This window comes from Panicum virgatum, chromosome 2K (genome assembly GCF_016808335.1).
Source record: "Panicum virgatum strain AP13 chromosome 2K, P.virgatum_v5, whole genome shotgun sequence".
Taxonomy (NCBI): Eukaryota; Viridiplantae; Streptophyta; class Magnoliopsida; order Poales; family Poaceae; genus Panicum; species Panicum virgatum.
This window is the reverse complement of record NC_053137.1, coordinates 42,765,318-42,784,890: the sequence shown is the minus strand read 5'-3', so window position 1 is coordinate 42,784,890 and position 19,573 is coordinate 42,765,318. Positions and strand designations below refer to the sequence as shown.

Genomic DNA, 19,573 nt, shown 5'->3' with positions numbered 1-19,573 from the left:
CTCTCTCTCTCTCTCTCTCGTCGGTGTTCCTGCAGGGTGCTGTGGTCGTCGGCGTACGACCGTGGACAGCGACGGGCTGCCCAACGGCGGCGCCTCGCCGTGTGCAGTGTCGAATACGGTTTGTTTTGGTTGCTATTTTTGGCAAGAGGCCCGAGGATTAGACCACGCATGTGGGTGGTGGGCGGGTCATCAAGCCGCAGCCACGCGAAGGAATTAAAGGCGCTCTCGGTCAAGCTGGCTACCGATCCACTTGCGGTTTCCTCTTCCTCCTCCAATGGAAGGATCCGGTTCCTGGCTGGATCGGATTTGCTTCCGCTCGTCTTCAACAAGGCCAAGTACTCCTGGCCCAACCTTTGTTTATGCTCGAGTATACATCTTGTCCTGGTATCTAGTACTAATACCTAGTACTGGTAGTTTTCTGTTCAATAGGTCAGTGATTACATCGATTACGCGGCGCTTATTTGGATCATTTTCTATCCAGGGTTTCATCATACACGACTCGCTTCTCTTCCGCTTAGTACTCACTGACAAGGTCACCGTGAGCTACCAAGTCACAACGGATGATCCTGCCCTTGAAAAAGAAAAAGCTCGAGTTCCTAGTCGTAAACAAATCGAAAAAGACCGAGCCCAACAACGTGCCTGCCCGTCTCTATTCAAGCCCAAACTAACAATATCAGGCCCAGGCCCAGATCAGCCCACTACGTACCGCACCACAACTCCCGATTGGGTGGGCCCTACATTTCCCTCGAAAAAATTGTGTGGGCCCTATATCCCGCTCCTCGTTTCCCGCCCGCTCGCCTTCTCCCCTTCTTGGCTTCTTCCCCCGCTCCCCTCCCAAACCCCAAACACTGCAATCCCTAGCCATGGAGCCGCCGCCGCCGGAGCCCGCGCCCACCCCGCGGCGGCTCACCGTTGCCGACCTGCTCCGCCTCCGCCGCCCCACCACCGGCGCCTCCTCACTCAATTTTTCTCCCGCACCCGCCCCCACCTCCCCTCCCCGGAAAAAACCCAAGCTCGACGCCACCGCCGGCCGAACCCCCACCGCAACCTCGACCTCCGGCACGGCCCCGTTCGCTCCGATATCCCACCCCGTCCTCCTCTCTGGTACGCTCTCCCTCCCCTCCGCGGCTGCCCCCGCCGGCTGCCGCAACAACTGCTTCTCCTTCTCCGACCCCGCCCCCGCAGCCTCGGCCTCCCCCGCCGCCTCCGTCTGCTGCTGCCTCCTCGACTTCGACCCCGCGGCGCTGGGACGCGAGGTACTCGCCCTCGCGTGGAACTACCTCCCCTCCGTCCGCCTCCACGGCGCCGCGGGCGTGCTGGAGGTGGTCCGCTGGCGCCTCGCGGAGGAGGAGCCCGCGCCGGCCCCGGAACGTGGCTTGCTGGCGACGGTCCCGCTCAATTGCCCCGCTCCAGACCCCGACTTGGCCGCCCGCGGCTGCTTGTTTGGGGTGGTCACGTCCGTCAGCGTGGTGTTTAGTACGCCGCAAGCCAAGGCTGAAAAGAGGAGCGCTAGTTCAGTCGGGTTTCTGGCTGAGATTTTGTGCTGTGGGTGCCGCCGGTGCTGTGTATCACCGCCAGAAGCTGCCCCGGATCATAAGTTTGAGGTGGTCAAGTTCGTGTACTTTGTGGACTCAGCATGTACATGGCGGCCTCTGCTGGTGTGGCTTGTTGGGAGGCCGGTCTACATCTCGGGTTTAAAGAAAAAGATGGTCTCTGTTGCGGAGAAAGGCTCACACACAATGTTTCTGTCATCCACAAATACAGCAATGGCATGGTGCCCAGCCTACAAGGGAAATCTACCGATGAATGGCTCGCCAGAGAAGTGTGGTGGGGTGTATGCTGGGGTCATCACCGGGATCTACTTGCAGGGCATGGTAGTTGAGTTGGATGACACTGTGTGGATGCTCATAGATGATCTGCTGCTTCTGCCGCCACATTCTCTTCGAGTTGGTGCTGTTGTATGTTCTAATCTTTACCTTGAGTTTCAAAATTCCATCCTAAGATGTCACTGTAGCTATTCTACTTCTTTGTAGATCTCTGTAAAGAACTTTCGAGCAATGCGTCTGAATTTTGCTTGGACGGGAACTGTTCTGCTTGCAACATGTAGTAAAACTAGCATCACTGTAAATTCTTTCTCCCTGGTGGACTCCAAGTAAGATGGTAACTGTATAGGCAATCATTACCCAGTATGTGCTATTATAGACTCAACAGTTTCTACTCTTGGAGCAGAACTTATATAAAGGCAGAGAGCAGGAGCCTCCTGGGGCAGTTTGTTGACTCACTGGAAATATATGCTAGATTTTGGTATGGATTTGATATGATTTAACTTCTATAGTTATATGACAAATACTTGATAAGTGACTGACAAAGCAAACACTTTTCATTGTTCTTTCCCCTCTATCGCAGGATGTTACTTCTAATATCTTGCTTTAGACAAAAGTTCACCAAACTATTTTCGGATAAGGAGATTATAGGCTCACAAAATGTATGTTGCTGATTCGTATAGCATCATCTGAACAATTTATTGACTGCAGTAGTTACTAGTTGTTAGCATGTTATATTGTCTGCTAATTTAAAGAACTGAAACTCTTTTACTGCAAGGTACCAACAGAAGCAAGGAGTGGTTCATGCCTATGCTACTAAAACTCTCTCCTCAAAGTGCCAACCTCAGGCAAGTTTGTTAGTAGTATATCTACTTCACTGAATGTATGCCTATTATTTCTACTTCAAGATATTGAATGTGATGGGCAATTTTTTTGGTTGGGTGAGCCATGCCCCTGGACAATAAAGTTTGCTGGAAGTACCAGAACTGCGTTTGTTTATTTTTGAAGCTTTACTTTGGTAACACAGCTTTTAATTTAATTGTGCTTATTGTATTTCTGATGCTCATCCGACGCCTTTTCCATGTGAATTAAGTAAATTGAACTTTGTTGTGCAGCAAAGTTTAATAATGAAATTCTGCAGCCATGATTGTGGTAGCTCAAGACTTGGATCAAAATTGGAGGCTTGCAAATTGGTATTAGTATCTTCTTTATTCTTTACTGGAAACAAAGCTTACTTTTATTTTGTTTATGCCTGTTATTAATTCAATTTCGAATTCATTAGGTCATACCTTTCTCTAATTTTATCTGCAAAGGTGAATCATTGTGGATATCATCGATGCTTAAATTTTGGAATGGTCCTGAAGAAGTGGGCTCGAGCCAGGGACAGAACCAATTCTTTTGTGATGGGTTTTCTTATCCCAGCAGTACCAAAAAAATAATTTCGAGTGAAGATCTGGATTTTGTATTAGTGGGGACCATCAAGGTTATGTCTAACTTCCTATGTTAGCTGCCTCATATTTGTTATACTTTTTTATTACTCTTTATCCTGTCATAAGATACCGGAACTGTGATATCTGGAATGTTCACTATTAAGGCCTCGTTCGGCAGCTCGGGATTCAATCCAGGAGAGGAATCAATCTAGGCCTGGAATTAGTTGATCCACCTGCTTTCACTCATTCCAGGTCTGGTTTAATTCCTAAGCGGAATCAATCCAGGAGGCTCCAATTTTGTTGTTCGGTTAGCCAGGGATCAATCCAGGGCTGCTGACAACATCTACACATATCCAAGTATTCACATGCATGTTCACATTGCTGTTGACTTTTGAACTAGCCTGAATTTCACATGCTTTTTCATTACATAAACATGCAAACATATTTGAATCTTCACCGTATACTCTCAAATAAACTGAAAATAAATACCCAGGTGCGAGTCTTTACATAAGAGACCTATTGAGTCATGTTTGAAAGATTGTCCAAGCAACCAATAAACAAAACTAACAAGGCTCATTCTCAAAATCCAATAGGTAGGTAACTTATGACGATGCGGGATAAAATAGCATGATAAATCCACTTATACTCAGACCATGGTTTTGTCCTATGCCTTTCTAGCAGCTTGAGTATTGACCTTGGAGCCTCCTGCAACAAACCAACATGTAGAGTTCAGGACATGCTTATTCAACAAAATAAGCTATGTAACAGTCAATTACATTGTTTTCATGTTCTTGATACTAGCAAGCTATCTATGACTAACTGTACATGAGCACCTGCCGATCTCTATAGCAAATAATTATCCCTATCAATTATACCTTGTCCACTCACTTCTATACATGAGCACAGCAAGCTAGCACCTCCCTATACCACTCTGCAGCTGGGCAAATTTCTCTCTTTCTCTACAGCTGAAGACTAGCTAGATTTTGTTGCACATCAACTGTACAGATCATAAATGGTGATGGCTCAGTGGCACACTAGGCAAAAGCATTTTGCAGTGATGCATCATTGACAAACAGCTAGAATCAATTAGAGGGAGCTACACAGATTAACCCCATCTATACCAGGAAAGGAATGTAAGCAAACTATACAATCTAGCTTCAATGCAAGTCCATACCATGAATATATCAATCAGGAAAAGCTATGAATTACTTTATTCAATTATTACATGATAACTCATCATTAATATTTGACTGACATAATCTTAATCAATTATTAGTTTATTACAACTCATGGGGAAAAAAAGAAGAAAAAAAACTAATGTCCACTAATCTGTAGTACCTTTCGGAGTCAAAATCAGGTCCCAGGATGGAGGTGGCTCGTCTTCACCAATTCTAGGAACTGTTGGTACAATCTGAATAAAAGCACAAAGTAACCAGAAATTAGGAAACGAGATGGTATACAAGTATACAAGTATAAAAGCACAAATAATTTAGACAGCCAGTAAATTTTAGGAACTTTACTTGAAATCTTGTACAAGTATACAAGCATAATGCCGTGAAAAAATCTTGTACAAGGATTGACTACTCGAGATTTGACTAATTAGTGGCTCACAAGCATGTAGGAGATAGCATCTTATCAATAACAGAGTAAAATCACAAGCCTGCCATGGATTTTATCATATCCATGTCTGCCGTGGATTAAAAAAGAGTGATATACTATATCTGAAATATGCTCATTCAAGTGTAACACATACACAACCAAGAACATGTGTAATACTGTTACTGAAATGGGTACAGTTCATCTACAAAGATTCTTAAAAACCAATAAGGATTGTTGGGAATTGTTCAGATCTGAAGGTTGAAAAAGCCACTGTTTGACTTAATCCACGATGCTGAATATAAAGATGCATCGACCAAGCCACTTAAGATGCATCCATTTAACTTAACAAGAACAAGTATATTTTCAGGGGTTTCTGAGTCGGTCAAACTAAATAAATTTAAAAAAAAATCAAATAAGTTGTGCTTGAATATACATCTTAAGCACATTGCAGATTAACTTAAGTAGGTGTTTAGAACAGCATATTTTACACCTTGCGAATTAAAGAAACTTGAGGTGCCTTGCGAATTGTTCCATGACAATATTTGTAAAATGCATATTCCTCGATAGTGAATAGAATTGTTGTTATGATTATCCAAATTGGAACATTTGAATCAAAATGTACTACTAACCTTCGTACATAACCTCAATAAAAAAATGACATTTTTGCAGGGGAAGCGTTTCAAAATTCAGCAACAATGATGGTGGTGGTGCGGCAGATGCCATGGATACCGGACCCTAGAGCAAGAACTAAATCGAGAGTAGATCGACCATGAGAATCAAAGCCAAGAATACCCAACCAGATCGAGTCAACGACAATGGTTCCTCCTCCAAACTGCAAGCCATCGCACTCTCCCATGGGGGGACCTCTCCTACAACCTGACGACCAATAAACCCACCACCCATGGCCTCACCGCACACTCACTCCTGGGCCACCTTCTGGCGTTCCTCAAGAACCACACCGCAGCGCCGGCAAGAACCCTAGCAAGAACCATAACGCAGGGGAGAGAATGGGGCAAGGAAGAGGAGAGCGATCCGTAACCGGCGAGAAGGCGGCGGAGAGCGTATCCGTCGATGTCGCTGCGGCCTCATGCCGCCGCCGCCTCCCGGTCTCGCGTCGAAGCCTCGCCTCGCCTGGTTTCGTTCCGGGAGGGAGGAGGTCTGTCTTTGTTCCGGGCCGTGGAGTGGGAGTGGAGGCCGATCCGGCCCAGATTTGATTCCAGGCCTGGCCAACCGAACAGTGATTCCGGGCCAAACCTGACTTCGTTCCGGGCCGTCCCAATCCGTCCGGATTGGGCCTCGTTCCGGGCCGTTCCGAACGAGGCCTAAGGGTGTGTTTGGTAGGGTTTCTCCAAACCAATTTTCAGAGGAATTCCTACCAACGGAAACCGTTTATGGAGAGAAACAGGAAAATCCCAACCAAACGATTCAGGGATTCAGAGACAGAACTAGAAACTCTGGAAATCCTATTTTGCATGAGAATCAGAATCACTTTCTTTCTATAAAGGTTTCTTGGAGAAACTGAATCCCTTTACCAAACTGGGCCTAAGACTATTGAACCCCAGGTTTTCCTTGTCACTGGATTTTCTCAATTACTGGATTATTACTCCTTGTTACTGATATTTTTTTCATTCTTTATTTATGAATTCTCCCATGGCACATGTATCTTGGAGCACAACAAATATAGTCCTTATTCCTCTGTTATTGTATCCAGAGGCTTTACTTTTTTCAGGCTTAATATTCAATATAGTTTGCATGTAGACAGTACTGTAAGGAGATTAGGCTAATTACTTTGAGAATCTCACTTTGCTTCATGTTCAAAGTTGTACGACACTTTTTAAGGCTAGAGTTTGGCAAATTTAAACATTAAAATACATGCAAAGGTGGTTTTCTGAAATAATTTGGTAGCATATTCATGGTACAGTGCAGACAAGTGAATAGATGTGCTACATAAATTATTTTACTTTACGACCGAAGTCTTAAGACTTTGGATTAGGATACATTTTGAACTGTTCAAGAGAATACATTTTGAAATGCCTGTGCCCTTATTGCATACAGACTTCTCCGCTGTCAGGGAGGCTGCAGTTGGTTGATTCCACTGGATGTGTAGATGTTATTATACCTGATCTTCCATCGAATGGGAGTTTCTATGGCATCTATGAGGTAATAACCATTGTTTTACTATGAAATATTTGTACATGTGAATATGCCATGCAATGGCCTACCCTAATATTCTTGGGAGTTGGGACAAGATCACAAGAAGGCTATATTGTTGTATGATGCATCTGACGAATGCAATTCTGTTAATCAGTTGCCGTTCCTGCTTTCATAAAGTTTGTGGTACTCATTTGTTCGCTTGGACATCAGAATAAAGACCTTTGCAATTATTGGTTGGAAAATCCAGCAGAGGTGGATGATGTGTCACCTGGAATTGATGGGCAACTAGTGCCGTGGGGTCGGAGAAAGTCCCAGGCCTTGTCAACCTGGTACCACACTGAAGGTGGCAGTGCAGAAGGATAATCCAGTAACTAATCCTTTCTCCTGCAGGGCAGCAGGGCTTACTGCCGTGCTGCACAATCTTGCAGAGACATGATAATATGTTGAAATCAGGGACATACTTCTGTTCTGTAGAAATGCCTTGGGATATATATCTTCAGGTTAATGATTCTAGGGATTATAGTGGTACTGATTCTACTCATGGGATTGGAACAAACTTTGCATCCTAGTACTTTTTTTAAAGCAACATAATGTACAGAAGAATGATGTCGTGCAGTTCTAGTTCCAAGAGTGCCTATTTGCTATTGTTAACTTGCTTTACACACAACTTCAAGAAAGTAGAGCTTACCTAATTCTTCTGCTTTACTGGTTTATGCGCCATTTGGGTGTATATATTAAAATTGTTTTTTGATTTTTGTTTTGCCATCCAGATCAGCAATTATAAACTAGCCCTTGAAGGCCTGGTGTCTTACCTAGATCATTGTGATGTTGCTGATCCCCTGTCCTGTAAGGCTATCTTTCAGAAGCTTCCATACCGAAAAAGAGTGCATCACGTCAATATGTATGTTATAGTATGCTGGAGGGAGCTTAATCAAATTGGTCCTTCCTTGCATATTCCTTTGCACATTAATTATAGTGCCAAGTCATTTCACCTAGTTAAATTGTCCCACATATTTCCTGCAAATAATGTGAGTCCCGTTTCTTTTCATCTGCCAAAAATCTAGAGATTTGTTGCATAATCATGCTCCTAAAATAGTGCCTATGTTCTCATTTTGCTATTGCAGATTCAACATCAGAACATGTCAGGGCCTATCCTGTATGCTGAAGCTGTAATACTTCCATATGGTTTGCAGTTTATTGGGCAAGGTAAATGCATTGAGCATGCAGAGGCCTTTAGAATATTACACTCTCATTTACTAGGTAATTCTGAAGCCTCTATGGCAAAATTGTATAATGTCCCATGTTCGCTAAGTTTCGGGAGCACCAATCTTTGTGGTACTCTGGTGTCTACCAATTCCTTTGGATCAGATGGTAATGTTCTAAATGAACGTATTGTATGTGAAAGAGAACGCACATCAAGGATTTTGTTGGAGTTCAAGGAGGGAAGTTTTATCAAGTATCAGGTACGGTACTGATGATGACGGCTATTTCTCACTATTTATTTGTCACCATTTTCCCCATTTAGCTGTGCTGCTGGAGCTAGCATCTCTAAATTCTACTTGATCTCATCAATGTGCAGTTACTGCGGATCAATGGCTACTATCTTCTCCAATGTCCTAGTGGAAATCTTACTAGCACCATGGAAGGTTGTGGATGTTTGGAAGGTGGTAAAGTCTCACTGGATTCTCAGGATAAAATTTGGAGCATTGCCATTACCTTTGATGGTAATATGAGCATCAAAGGGATGGTTGGAGATCAGTCTGTTGGAGTTACTAAAGTAAAGATGGATGAGCCATTTTCCAGAAACATCATCCGTGATGAAATAAAATTAGTACAGTCTTGGAATGACTTTTACCGAAATTCTTATTTCCATTTGAATTTTTCTTGTGAGGCGATAAGCACAAAGATGGAAGAATATAACATCGTATGTCATATATTGAATGGGCTGTGTGCTTCGTCCGGTGAAGTTTTAAGTGTGTCATCATGCGTAGACATTATGATGCATAAGGAAACTTCTGAGTCTGCTAACTTAAAAACTGGAGAATTGGTTCAGGGAGATTTGATATCAGTTCGGGGAAAAGTAGAAAATATACATTCACATGTCTACAAGGGGGGAAGATGTTTGCTTGGTAATGAGAAGTCCAGCCTATGTATCCATGTTGCCGATAATAATCATATGGTAAATTACCAGATCTATCAATTTACTGCTTAGTTGTTAATTTGATATAATGATATTCCATCTCATGGCATCCTGTGCAGGTATGTATCCGTGGATACTTAAGCAAACATTCGTCTACTGTTGGCATTGGACCAGGGGCAACAGTGACATTCCACCGTGTCCTTTTAATACAGTTTGTTCCTTCCCTTTCTTCTATTTTTTCATTAAATGTTACTTCCGTTGTCTTGTTAGTATGGTTACAGCAAAAGGTCATATTTGCCTGTATGAAAAATTGTAGCTTTTACCTCAAATTTGATGTATGACCTTTATCTGACAAGGAAACTGATGTCTGACACTTTGTAGAAGATGGTAACTTGAATAGAATGAGTTGCTGTTCCAATCCTAATAGAATAGCGCGCATTCTCCATACAGTTGCGTTATTTCAATTTGTGTTCATCGGTCCTTGGGTTTTGTTTGTATAGAGGTAAGTGGTCTCGACTCTGGAGTGAGCAATGTTGTATGTTGTTATGCAGCTAATGTGAGGGCAAATACTTAGGCACTCTATAGAAGTTTTTGATCTCCCCAAATAGTAAACATGCAAATGTGTAACCTCATCCATAAAGGACTAATCAAGTCCCATACGGGGCTCACTCCAGACTGTTCATATGGATGGTGGATGGACCAGAGAGTTGAACTAAAATCCCAGCCCATCCACATAGATTGTTGCGCTAAATTGGCAACTCAGATTAATTGTTGCACCAGATGGAGAGCTCTGCACAATCTAATTGCCATCCGGCTATCCCTCCTCTTCGGGTACTCATGACCCAAGAAGAGAGAGACTGCTTGTTACACCACATGGAGCACTACTCAGCACTTAAATCTCCATTCCTCTTTGGAAGACTCATACCCCATGAAGAGACCATACTGCCCCACCCATTGATTTCCATTGTATATGGTTTTCAACCGAATACACATTACTGAAATTGTGATGAGAAAGCTATCACCTATCAGATGAGCAAACAGGGCTGTAAGCTGAAGCTTGGCTTGCTATGATAAGCACCCAACTACCCAAATGTCCTTGAAGAGAGGATAATTTGGTTTGTTTGCAAGTTATGAGAGACAAGGTTCTTCAGGCAGTGAGTTGCCTGTCCTATGGTAACTTGGGTACGCCAACAAGGTCTAACTAGGCCCGTGCAGATGTGACGACCTAGATAGGCTTCATTACACCTTAAGAACCTTGATGAGAAAGTAGAATATTAGGGCAGGTGATAAGGTGTTGAGCCAGCACCGCACATGGCATGTCAAGTGGCTGGGACTTGGGATCCTGATTTGGCCCAAAAACTGTAAACGTTCAGGTTTAGATTAAACCTTTTAAATTTGAGGTTCAGTTTGACCCTTTGGCATACTTCAAGGACCAAAATGGCTGTTAACTAATACTGGATAAAAATGTAAATTAGCTTAGTGCATTACTGCATCCTGAATTTATTATCTTACTGTTTTCATATTTGGGAAAGTTTGCAGACTAGAATAATTTATCATGCAAATTGCTGGGATCATGGTCTTTTCATATAGGGAACGTATGAGGTGCAAACCAATCTCTCCGTGCAAACTATGAAAACTTCAATTTGGATCATCGGATCAATATCTAAGGGACATGGGGGATTGGGTAATTTTACAATCTGGACCCGTCCTTGGATTGATTAATCACACTTTTGCAAATCCCCCCTCCCACCTCCCTGGAGTTGGTGTATATTGAGCCCATGTGTATAGAGGCCCATCTAGAGGCTCATGTATAGGAATTATATATACCCACCCTTCTAGGGTTGGAGGAATACATCCATTATTCCCTCCTACATGGTATCATTAGCCTAGTGTTAGGGTTCTCTCTCCTCCCTCACCTCACAGCCGCCGCCGCCGCCGGCAGCCATGGCCGGCCGCCGCCGTCCCCTCCTCTCTCCTCCCCTCCTCTGCTGCCGCCGCCGGGCCCTCCTCTGGTTCGGTCGCCAGCGCCTTCCCCATCCCATCCTCTGCTCCGGCCGTCGCGTGGACTTGCCCGGCCCGCTCCATCGCCGCTGCAGGGGCCGACGCCGCCGGGAGCCGCCGTCCCGAGCGCCGCGGGGCCTGGATCTGCTGCGGCCGCCCTGGCGGCGCTGGCCCAGCTGCTTGATCCTGCCGCTGCCGCCGCGGACGGGGCCGCGGGCACTGCTCACGGGCCGCCTCCCCACTTGCCGGTGCCCAATGGGCCGCCGCCCCCTGGGCTGCCTCCCCACGGGCCGCCACTGCAAGCGCCCGGGCAGCAGCCGGCCGCTGCTGGCGCAGGGGCCGCGGGAGGGGTTGCGCAGGGCCCCTCTGCAGCCGGGCGCCGATCCCGTCGCCACCGCTGCCGCGATCGCTGCGGGCAAGCAGGCCGCCATCGACGCCGCCGCTGCCGATCCCGCATGGTCGGGCCTCGGGATGGCCCCCGCGGATGCACCACTCGCCGCCGCCGCCTTCCGTAGGCAGCAGGCCGACGCCTCTCTCGCCGCGGCCCTCCTCGGCACCAAGTCTGAGGCTTCGGTGGCCCAAGAGCGGGTCCGCGTGGCTGCCCCCGCTTGGGAGCGCGAGTGCGCCATGGCCGACGCCCTCGCTCTCCGGGTCGCCGAGGCGGAGCACCACATCTGTGTTTCCTTCGGCCAGCAGCCCGTCGTCCCCGAGCACGGCGTCTCCTCCCACCAGGCCCCGCCCGCTGGATCTGGACCCCGGCACTACCCGACTGACCCCATGGTCGCCCAGCTCCAGCTCCAGGCTGCCGGCGTCCAGAATATCCGGGCCCTGGTCACCGTCCTCCTCGACCCCACGTCGTCCTCCTACGGACGCTGGCAGGACCAGGTTCTGCTCACCCTCCGCCGCTACGCCCTCGACGACCACGTCCTCGACACACCGATCGAGGCGCGGGACGCGGCATGGCTGCGCCTCGACAGCGTCGTCATGTCCTGGATCTTCGGGACCATCTCCCTGGATCTTCAGGACTTCATCAGGACCCACGGCGGCACCGCGCGACAGGCCTGGGTGGCGCTCGAGGGGCAGTTCCTCGGCAACGCCGAGTTTCGCGCTCTCCAGCTCGACGCCACCTTCCCAGGGGCGGAGCCAGGATTTGATCATTGGGGGGGCCAAGCAGTAATTGGGGGGGCCAACAGTCTTGCCGCAGGCTGTCGCTGGGATGAATTCCACCTTTGATAATGGTGCTCGGGAGCATTAGGGGGGGCCAGTCCCCTGCCCGCCCCCCCTGTCTCCGCCCTTGCACCTTCCGCACCTTCGAGCATGGGACCTCTCCGTTGGTGAGTTCTGCCGGCGGATGAAGGGCATGGCCGATGCTCTTCACGACCTCGGGTGTCCGGTGTCCGGTGTCCGATTGGGTCTTGGTGCTCAATGTCCTGCGGGGCCTGAGCAGCACCTACGACCACCTAAAGACCTGGATCACCCGCCAGAGGCCTTTCCCCTCCTTCCTGCAGGTTCGGGACGACCTCGCCCTCGAGTAGATCACCAGGGGTCTCGTGCCCAGATTGTCCTCGCCCATCCCCACCGCGCTCGTCGCTACTCCACCAGCCTCCTCCGCCACTCCTGCCGCCTCCCTCCTTGGTGCTGCTCCCGCCGGGCAGACCTGAGGGGGGGGCTGTGGACGTCGGCGGCGGGGGGGGACGGAGTGGTGGTGGTACTGGTGGCCCTGCTCCTGGGAGTACCGGTACCGGTGGGGGCCGTCGGGCGCGTGTGCCGACTCTGGTCAGGGTGCCCCTGGAGGTACGCCCTGGTCATCCTTTAGCAACCCATGGTCAGGGCGCATCTCGATGTGGCCGTTCCAAGGGCCGGGGGAGGGGAGGCCCTCGTCCTCAGCTCCAGCCGGCGGCCATGTTCACCGGTGCTGCTCCTCTCTTCGCGCCGTCCTGGTCCCCGCTCGCTCAGCCTAGCCAGCAGCCGACCTAGTCTGGGGGTGGGACCAGGCCGTTCTGGCGCAGTCCTTCAGCACCATGGGACTGACGCCGCCGGTCAGCACCGAGTGGATCGCCGACTCGGGTGCCTCCTTCCACACCACCCCAGATGCCGGTGTCATCTCTTCTGTCCGACCCACACACCCCTCTTGTCCTTCTTCCATCATGGTTGGTGATGGGTCTTGTCTTTCTGTCACCACCGTGGGTTTTGCTCCTTGCTCTTTTCGTCTTCCTAATGTTTTTGTCGCTCCTCAGATGGTTCACAACCTTCTTTCCATTCGCCAGTTTGCTGTTGATAACTCTTGTTCCATTAAATTTGACTTTTCTGGTCTTACTGTGAAGGATTCGGCTTCCCGGCGTCCGCTCCTCCGATGTGACAGCCCGGGGCCCTTGTACACTCTTCGGCTTCCTGCTTCCGCTGCTCCGCCTTCGACTTCTTCTCCGTCTGCTGCTTTTGCCGTGACGCCTTCTTCCACCACCTGGTACCGCCGGCTTGGACACCCTGGCCGCGACGTTTTGGCTTAGCTCAGTCGTAGTACCGATGTTCCATGTACTAGGACTCCTGTTGAGCACCTCTGTCATGCGTGCCAGTTAGGTTGTCATGTTAGACTTTTTTCTTCTTCTTCGCATGCTGCGCATGCTTTTGATTTTGTTCACTGTGACTTGTGGACATCTCCTGTACTCAGCATGTCTGGCTATAAATATTATCTGGTCGTGGTGGATGATTTCTCTCATTATTCTTGGACTTTTCCTTTGCGCGTCAAGTCTGAGACCTTCCCCACCCTCCTCCACTTCTTTGCCTGGGTGTCCACTCAGTTAGGCCTCACCATTAAGGCCGTCCAGTGTGACAACGGGCGTGAGTTCGATAACTCCACCTCCCGTTCCTTCTTCCTCTCTCGGGGTGTTCAGCTGCGCATGTCTTGTCCGTAAACCTCTCCTCAGAACGGCAAGGCTGAGCGGATGATTCGCACGACGAACGACGTCATGCGCACCCTTCTGATCCAGGCCTCTTTGCCCCCACGCTTCTGGGCTGAGAGCCTCCACACCGCCACCTGCTTGCTCAACCGTCTTCCGTCCACTGCTTCTCCTGCTCCCACTCCACACCACGCTCTGTTCGGTACCCCTCCTCGCTACGACCACCTTTGGGTCTTCGGGTGTGCGTGTTACCCTAACACCTCCGTCATCCGCTTCTCACAAGCTGGCGCCCCGCTCAACTCGTTGTGTGTTCCTTGGGTACTCCCCTGACCACAAGGGGTATCGATGCTTTGACCTCACCTCTCGCTGCGTCCTGATCTCCCGACACGTCGTCTTTGACGAGTCGGATTTCCCGTACTCCATCTCCTCCACACCTTCTCCTGACCCCAAGTTGGATTCTCTTTTTGCGACTGACCCGGTGGTTCAGCCACCGTTACCTGTCTGTCCTTTCCCTGCAGGTTTTCCTAGTACACCGGCACCGCTTACGGTGATCCCTGCTGCGCCGAACGCGGCCGCGGTCGCCCCACGCGCGGCCCTCGGAACTCCGCTCGTGCCGCGCGCGGACCCGGTGTCTCCTGCTGCGCCACGCGCGGCCCCGGTACCTTCCCCTGCACCTGCGCGGTACGCTTTGCCGGTGCAGGTGTACCAGCGTCGTTCGGCGCCGCCTCCGGCTCCGGAGGCTCCTGCGACGCCTACATCGGAGCTTCCGCCGCCTCCACCGGCTCCCTCTCGAGCCGAGCCGGTGGTGTACCACCCGCCAGTCATCCATCGGGATCCTCGGCATATCCATCCCATGGTGACTCGGCGGATGGCGTCTCAGGCCGCGACTCTCTCCGTCACCGAGGGAGAGCCGCGGGTCTCTCCGGTACCCTCCTCTGTCCGCGACGCCTTGGCGGATCCTCACTGGCATCGCGCGATGGAAGAGGAGTACGCGGCTCTTCTCGCAAACCAGACGTGGGACCTCGTGCCGCGTTCGTCTGGTTGCAATGTAGTGACTGGCAAATGGATCTGGACGCATAAGCGTCGGGCTGACGGCACACTGGAGCGCTACAAGGCTCGCTGGGTTCTCCGGGGGTTCACCCAGCGGCCTGGTGTGGACTATGATGAGACCTTCAGTCCAGTGGTGAAGTCTGCTACTGTGCGCACGGTCCTCTCGCTTGCGCTCTCGCTCTTGTCCTGTGCATCAGCTAGATGTGAAGAATGCCTTTCTTCACGGCACTCTGTCAGAGACGGTCTACTGCTCTCAGCCAGCGGGATTTGTGGACTCCAGTAGCCCGGACATGGTCTGCCGGCTCAACAAGTCTCTCTATGGTTTGAAGCAGGCTCCGCGGGCTTGATATTCTCGGTTCGCCACGTTCTTGCTGACATTGGGGTTCACCGAGGCCATGTCTGACACGTCTCTCTTCATCTACTGCCGTGGAGATGAGACTGTCTATCTGCTGCTTTATGTTGATGACATTGTGCTCACAACCTCAAGTCAGCAGTTACTTCAGAGTGTCATCTTCTCTTTGCAGCAGGAGTTTGCTATGAAAGATCTTGGTCAGCTCCACCACTTCTTAGGCGTCACTGTTGAGCCTCGCCCGTCTGGTCTCCTTCACTAGCGGCAGTACACACTTGATATTTTGGAGCGGACTGGGATGACTGATTGCAAGCCCTGCTCCACTCCTGTCGACACTCAGACAAAATTGTCTGCTGATCTGAGTGATCCGATGGTTGATCCTACTGCCTACCGGAGTCTGGCCGGCGCTTTCCAGTACCTCGACTTCACCAGGCTGGACCTCACCTACGCTGCTCAGTAGGTCTGTCTCCATATGCATGATCCCCGAGAGTCACACCTTGCTACGCTGAAGCGTCTCCTCCGCTACGTCCGTGGCATTGTGGACCTCGGCTTGGTCCTTCACCGCTCGTCCTCTGCTGAGCTGGTGGTCTACACCGACGCTGATTGGGCTGGCTGTCCGTACACTCGCCGCTCCACTTCCGGCTACGCCGTCTTCCTGGGCGGCAACCTGGTCTCCTGGTCGTCCAAGCGGCAGCCAGTTGTCTCCCGCTCCAGCTCCAGTGCTGAGGCAGAGTACCGTGCTGTCGCTAATGGCGTGGCGGAGGCGTCCTGGCTACGACAGCTCTTGGCGGAGCTTCACAGCCCGCTCGCCAAGAGCACGCTCGTCTACTGCGACAACGTCAGCGCCGTGTATCTCTCCACCAACCCTGTCCAGCATCAGCGGACGAAGCATGTGGAGATCGACCTGCACTTCGTGCGCGACAGAGTCGCCATCGGCGATGTTCGGGTACTCCATGTCCCGACTACCTCCTAGTTTGCCGACATCTTCACCAAGGGACTACCCTCCTCGACCTTCTCGGAGTTTCGCTCCAGCCTCAACGTAGCAGGTGGCTAGTTGTGGCTGCGGGGGGGGGGGGGGGGGGGGGGGGTAATTTGCCCTTTGTACTCTCTTCTTGTCCAGTCTTGAAAACTGCTGCGACGGTAGTTCAGACTGTGGGGGGTGTTGGTGTATATTGAGCCCATGTGTATAGAGGCCCATATATAGGAATTATATATACCCACCCTTCTAGGGTTGGAGGAATACATCCATTATTCCCTCCTACACCTGCGCCCCTCCCCTTGGATGTTGATCCTATGGCCCAGATTGAAGTTTCCATAGTTTGCACGGAGATGTTAGTTTGCACCTAATATGTTCCCTTTCATATAATGTGAATGTCAAATAAAGCTGAACTTCAGGATAATATTTTAGTTTTCACTATGTAAATATGCAGTTACATTCTGTGTGGTTGGTTCATGCATCCTCTGTTTTCTTGCTGCAGGCATGAATTAGTGTTAACTCCTGTTACATACATTGAAGTTACCTCTATCAGCCATCCTGACCTGACTGAAGAAAGTGTTATTTCACCACACAAGTCTAATTGCTTAAAGGATTGTTCACTTAGCACAGTTTCACCATGTTTGTTCTTTCATCGGAAGCATTTTATAGAGGATAGGCGCATGCAATTTCAGTGCAGGGTAGGTTGCTTTCTGGTTATATTTGGCCCATGTATAGGTTACACAGATGTACTCTGTTTGAATCTTCCTGGATTCTTTCACAACGGCTTAATGTTGTTCAGATGTTTCCTTTGATCTCAAGCTCAATTTTATCTTTTGCTTTACTCTTTTCACGCCTCTACTTTTAAGTTCAGCATTTGATGTCTTCACCTTTGTTTCCAGGTGGCAACTGTTCTTAAGCTGGTTTTGGATAAATCGACTAATCATGGTAAAATACCAAATGTAAAAGTTCGGCTAGCTGGTTTTATTCTTGGTAAGAGGATGCAATTCTTCTTGTTAGGCAACACTGTAATGTGCATCATATACAATCCTAGATTGAAATTCAAAATATTCCATTGATACACAGGGATAATTTTACTTTTATAATTCACATGGAGCACATGTATTAATCATATTGTACTACCTATGCTTTTTCTAGATGATGGATCATCCCTTAGCTGTTGCTGGGCTGATGATGCAAGGGCTGAATTGTTGCTTAGACTGCAGGAAGTTGCACAAATGGATGCTTTTGTTAATTTAAAGCTTTCAAAAGGTGGAAAGAGCACTAAATTACATCGTACTATTGGTTGCTGCCTAGAAACAATGTTGAAGAGGCACACAGGTGTTATTGTTAAAAACTGTGGAATTCCTCCTGATTTTTCTTGCCGAGACCTAGATGCATCTTCTGTTTTGCATAAAGTCTTAAGTCGCTTTGAAGACAAACTTCTGAAATTTATTATCCTTAATGCTTGTTGGAAGGGAGCTCTGGTGAGTTTATTTATCCATTAATTGTCAAAGCATGTTTCAGTTTGGATCAATTATCTAGCACATTATACAGTATTCGAGCTAAGAAAATGTATATTTAGGTATGATTCTGAAAGACATCATATTGTTTTGATGAACTCAATATTAGTATTCTATGAGCATGTGAATTGTTCCGTCAGAATCAAATGTGGTGCTTCTGCCATTAGTCTTGTATTTTGTTCATTTGTGCAGTATGACAGCATGTATTTATTTATGCGTCTCATGAGATATGCAACTTCCTTATATTTTGTAGTTTCATAGACTTAGAAAATTGTTGCAGTGTTTAGTCAAACATTAAACCTATCAGTAATATACTTGAATATTTAGAAGGTATGTTGTTTGATGACCTTTACACTCTTGCAGAATGTCATAGCATCAGTTATAAACCCAGATGATTTCAATGGGTTCAATGTAGAGCTTCCTGATTTCCCAGTACGGAACATGCAGATGCTTTGGATAAAAGAAGTTTTTCCAGTAGATCCTATGGACGAAGCTAGAAGGCTACATGGCATTTTGTTAAACAGATAGTGTTGTTCAATGAGCACTTCAGCTTTTGGATGATTTAGTGCAAAGTATCTTGGTTGATGTACTGACCCATACAGAAAATGCTATGATCCAAAGAGAACTGCAATTTCACTGTGATGTTTGCAAACAGAAAACCTGTTTTGCCAGTTGCATATGCTGAGTGGTAAATATTTGTGAGGAACAAGAAATGAGAGTACAAAGGGGACAGGTGGTATTTGTATTTCCTGGTTGGAGGGTGCTGCATCTTCATTTTAAGCAGTTCTCTCATGGTGACATGGTGACCTGAACAGTTAGGTGATTCAGTTCATCAAGCCTGGGGTGATAATTTAACTTTATGTTTGTTTGTTTTTGGTTGTACAGGAGACATGGTGGCATGATGAGAGGCTTCATTGGGATTTGTTTTTGTTATTGACAGCACAATGTATAGACAGTATAGCAATTTCCAAAGTATCTGCTTGTAAAGGAGCAGTTTTTTTTGGTGGGGCTTGTGTATTTATGCCCAAAGGGGCCTGATTTATGAATTATGATGGTAGCTCGTAGACTGATATCCATGTTCAGCACTTGGTTTTGACGAGATCAATGTTGGCACTACCTGCCTGGTTTGTATTTTGTACAAAGCTACTGTAAGAAACTTGCAATGCTATAGGTGAAATTACATAGCATGTGTACAAGTCTCTGAATCCAGTGCTACTGTTAGTGTTCCAACAGATATTGAGATTGAGATTTCTTGTAGCAGTAAGAATACCCATCGTTGTCTAGTACAAATTGTGTCTGAGGTTATCAAAGTGTATCGTACCCGACAGATAAGGATGGAGCTCGAGCTGCTTGCGCAACTGCTGTTGTAACCAAAACTTTTGTTTCTAAACCATAAGTTTCAACTTTTAAGGCATAAGCTGCTCGTCGAAAGCTACGAAAAGGGGTGAAATTTAGACATAAGTGTGTTGTGTCGCGAGACTGATCATCAGAGTAATCAGTGAAGCTAGAGTAGAAATCACAAAAACAGCTGGGATGGTCGAGTTGATCTCCCTTCTAAGATGCTCATCTTGTGATCTCAGAATATATTCACTGTTATGCAGATATTTTATATTCATCCATTTTTTGCTATGTGC

General features: G+C 48.1%; 1 protein-coding gene and 1 long non-coding RNA gene across 5 annotated transcripts; one reads left to right on the top strand and one right to left on the bottom strand.

The window, feature by feature from the left end:
* Positions 1–815: 815 nt before the first annotated feature.
* LOC120678358 (CST complex subunit CTC1-like) lies at positions 816–19,199 on the top strand. Of its 4 annotated transcripts, XR_005676498.1 has the most exons (17): positions 821–1,958; positions 2,034–2,152; positions 2,230–2,304; positions 2,407–2,485; positions 2,612–2,671; positions 2,939–3,016; positions 3,106–3,306; positions 6,908–7,012; positions 7,777–8,034; positions 8,131–8,469; positions 8,586–9,185; positions 9,266–9,357; positions 16,922–17,117; positions 17,319–17,409; positions 17,575–17,903; positions 18,303–18,733; positions 18,825–19,199. XR_005676498.1 is itself a non-coding variant. In XM_039959505.1 (16 exons), the coding sequence occupies exons 1-16, from the start codon at positions 864–866 to the stop codon at positions 18,465–18,467; spliced, it is 3,882 nt and encodes a 1,293-aa protein (XP_039815439.1). In that variant the 5' UTR covers positions 821–863; the 3' UTR covers positions 18,468–19,148. The 4 variants fall into 4 exon arrangements, 3 of the variants coding, with proteins under 3 accessions (XP_039815456.1, XP_039815439.1, XP_039815449.1); XM_039959505.1 differs by having other exon boundaries at positions 18,303–19,148; XM_039959522.1 differs by lacking the exons at positions 16,922–17,117; positions 18,303–18,733; positions 18,825–19,199 and having other exon boundaries at positions 816–1,958; positions 17,575–17,715.
* LOC120678379 lies at positions 3,696–5,908 on the bottom strand. Its single transcript, XR_005676513.1, has 2 exons — positions 4,592–5,908; positions 3,696–3,958 (listed from the first exon to the last, which is right to left on the bottom strand). It is a non-coding gene; the product is annotated as an uncharacterized LOC120678379 (long non-coding RNA).
* Positions 19,200–19,573: the final 374 nt, after the last annotated feature.

Bases quoted from the DNA above. Each gene is read 5' to 3' on its own strand.
- LOC120678358 (XM_039959505.1), top strand. From the start codon at position 864: ATGGAGCCGCCGCCGCCGGAGCCCGCGCCCACCCCGCGGCGGCTCACC. The intron at 3,307-6,907 runs GTTATGTCTAAC...TATTGCATACAG, and splicing joins TATTAGTGGGGACCATCAAG to ACTTCTCCGCTGTCAGGGAG. The intron at 9,186-9,265 runs GTAAATTACCAG...CATCCTGTGCAG, and splicing joins TTGCCGATAATAATCATATG to GTATGTATCCGTGGATACTT.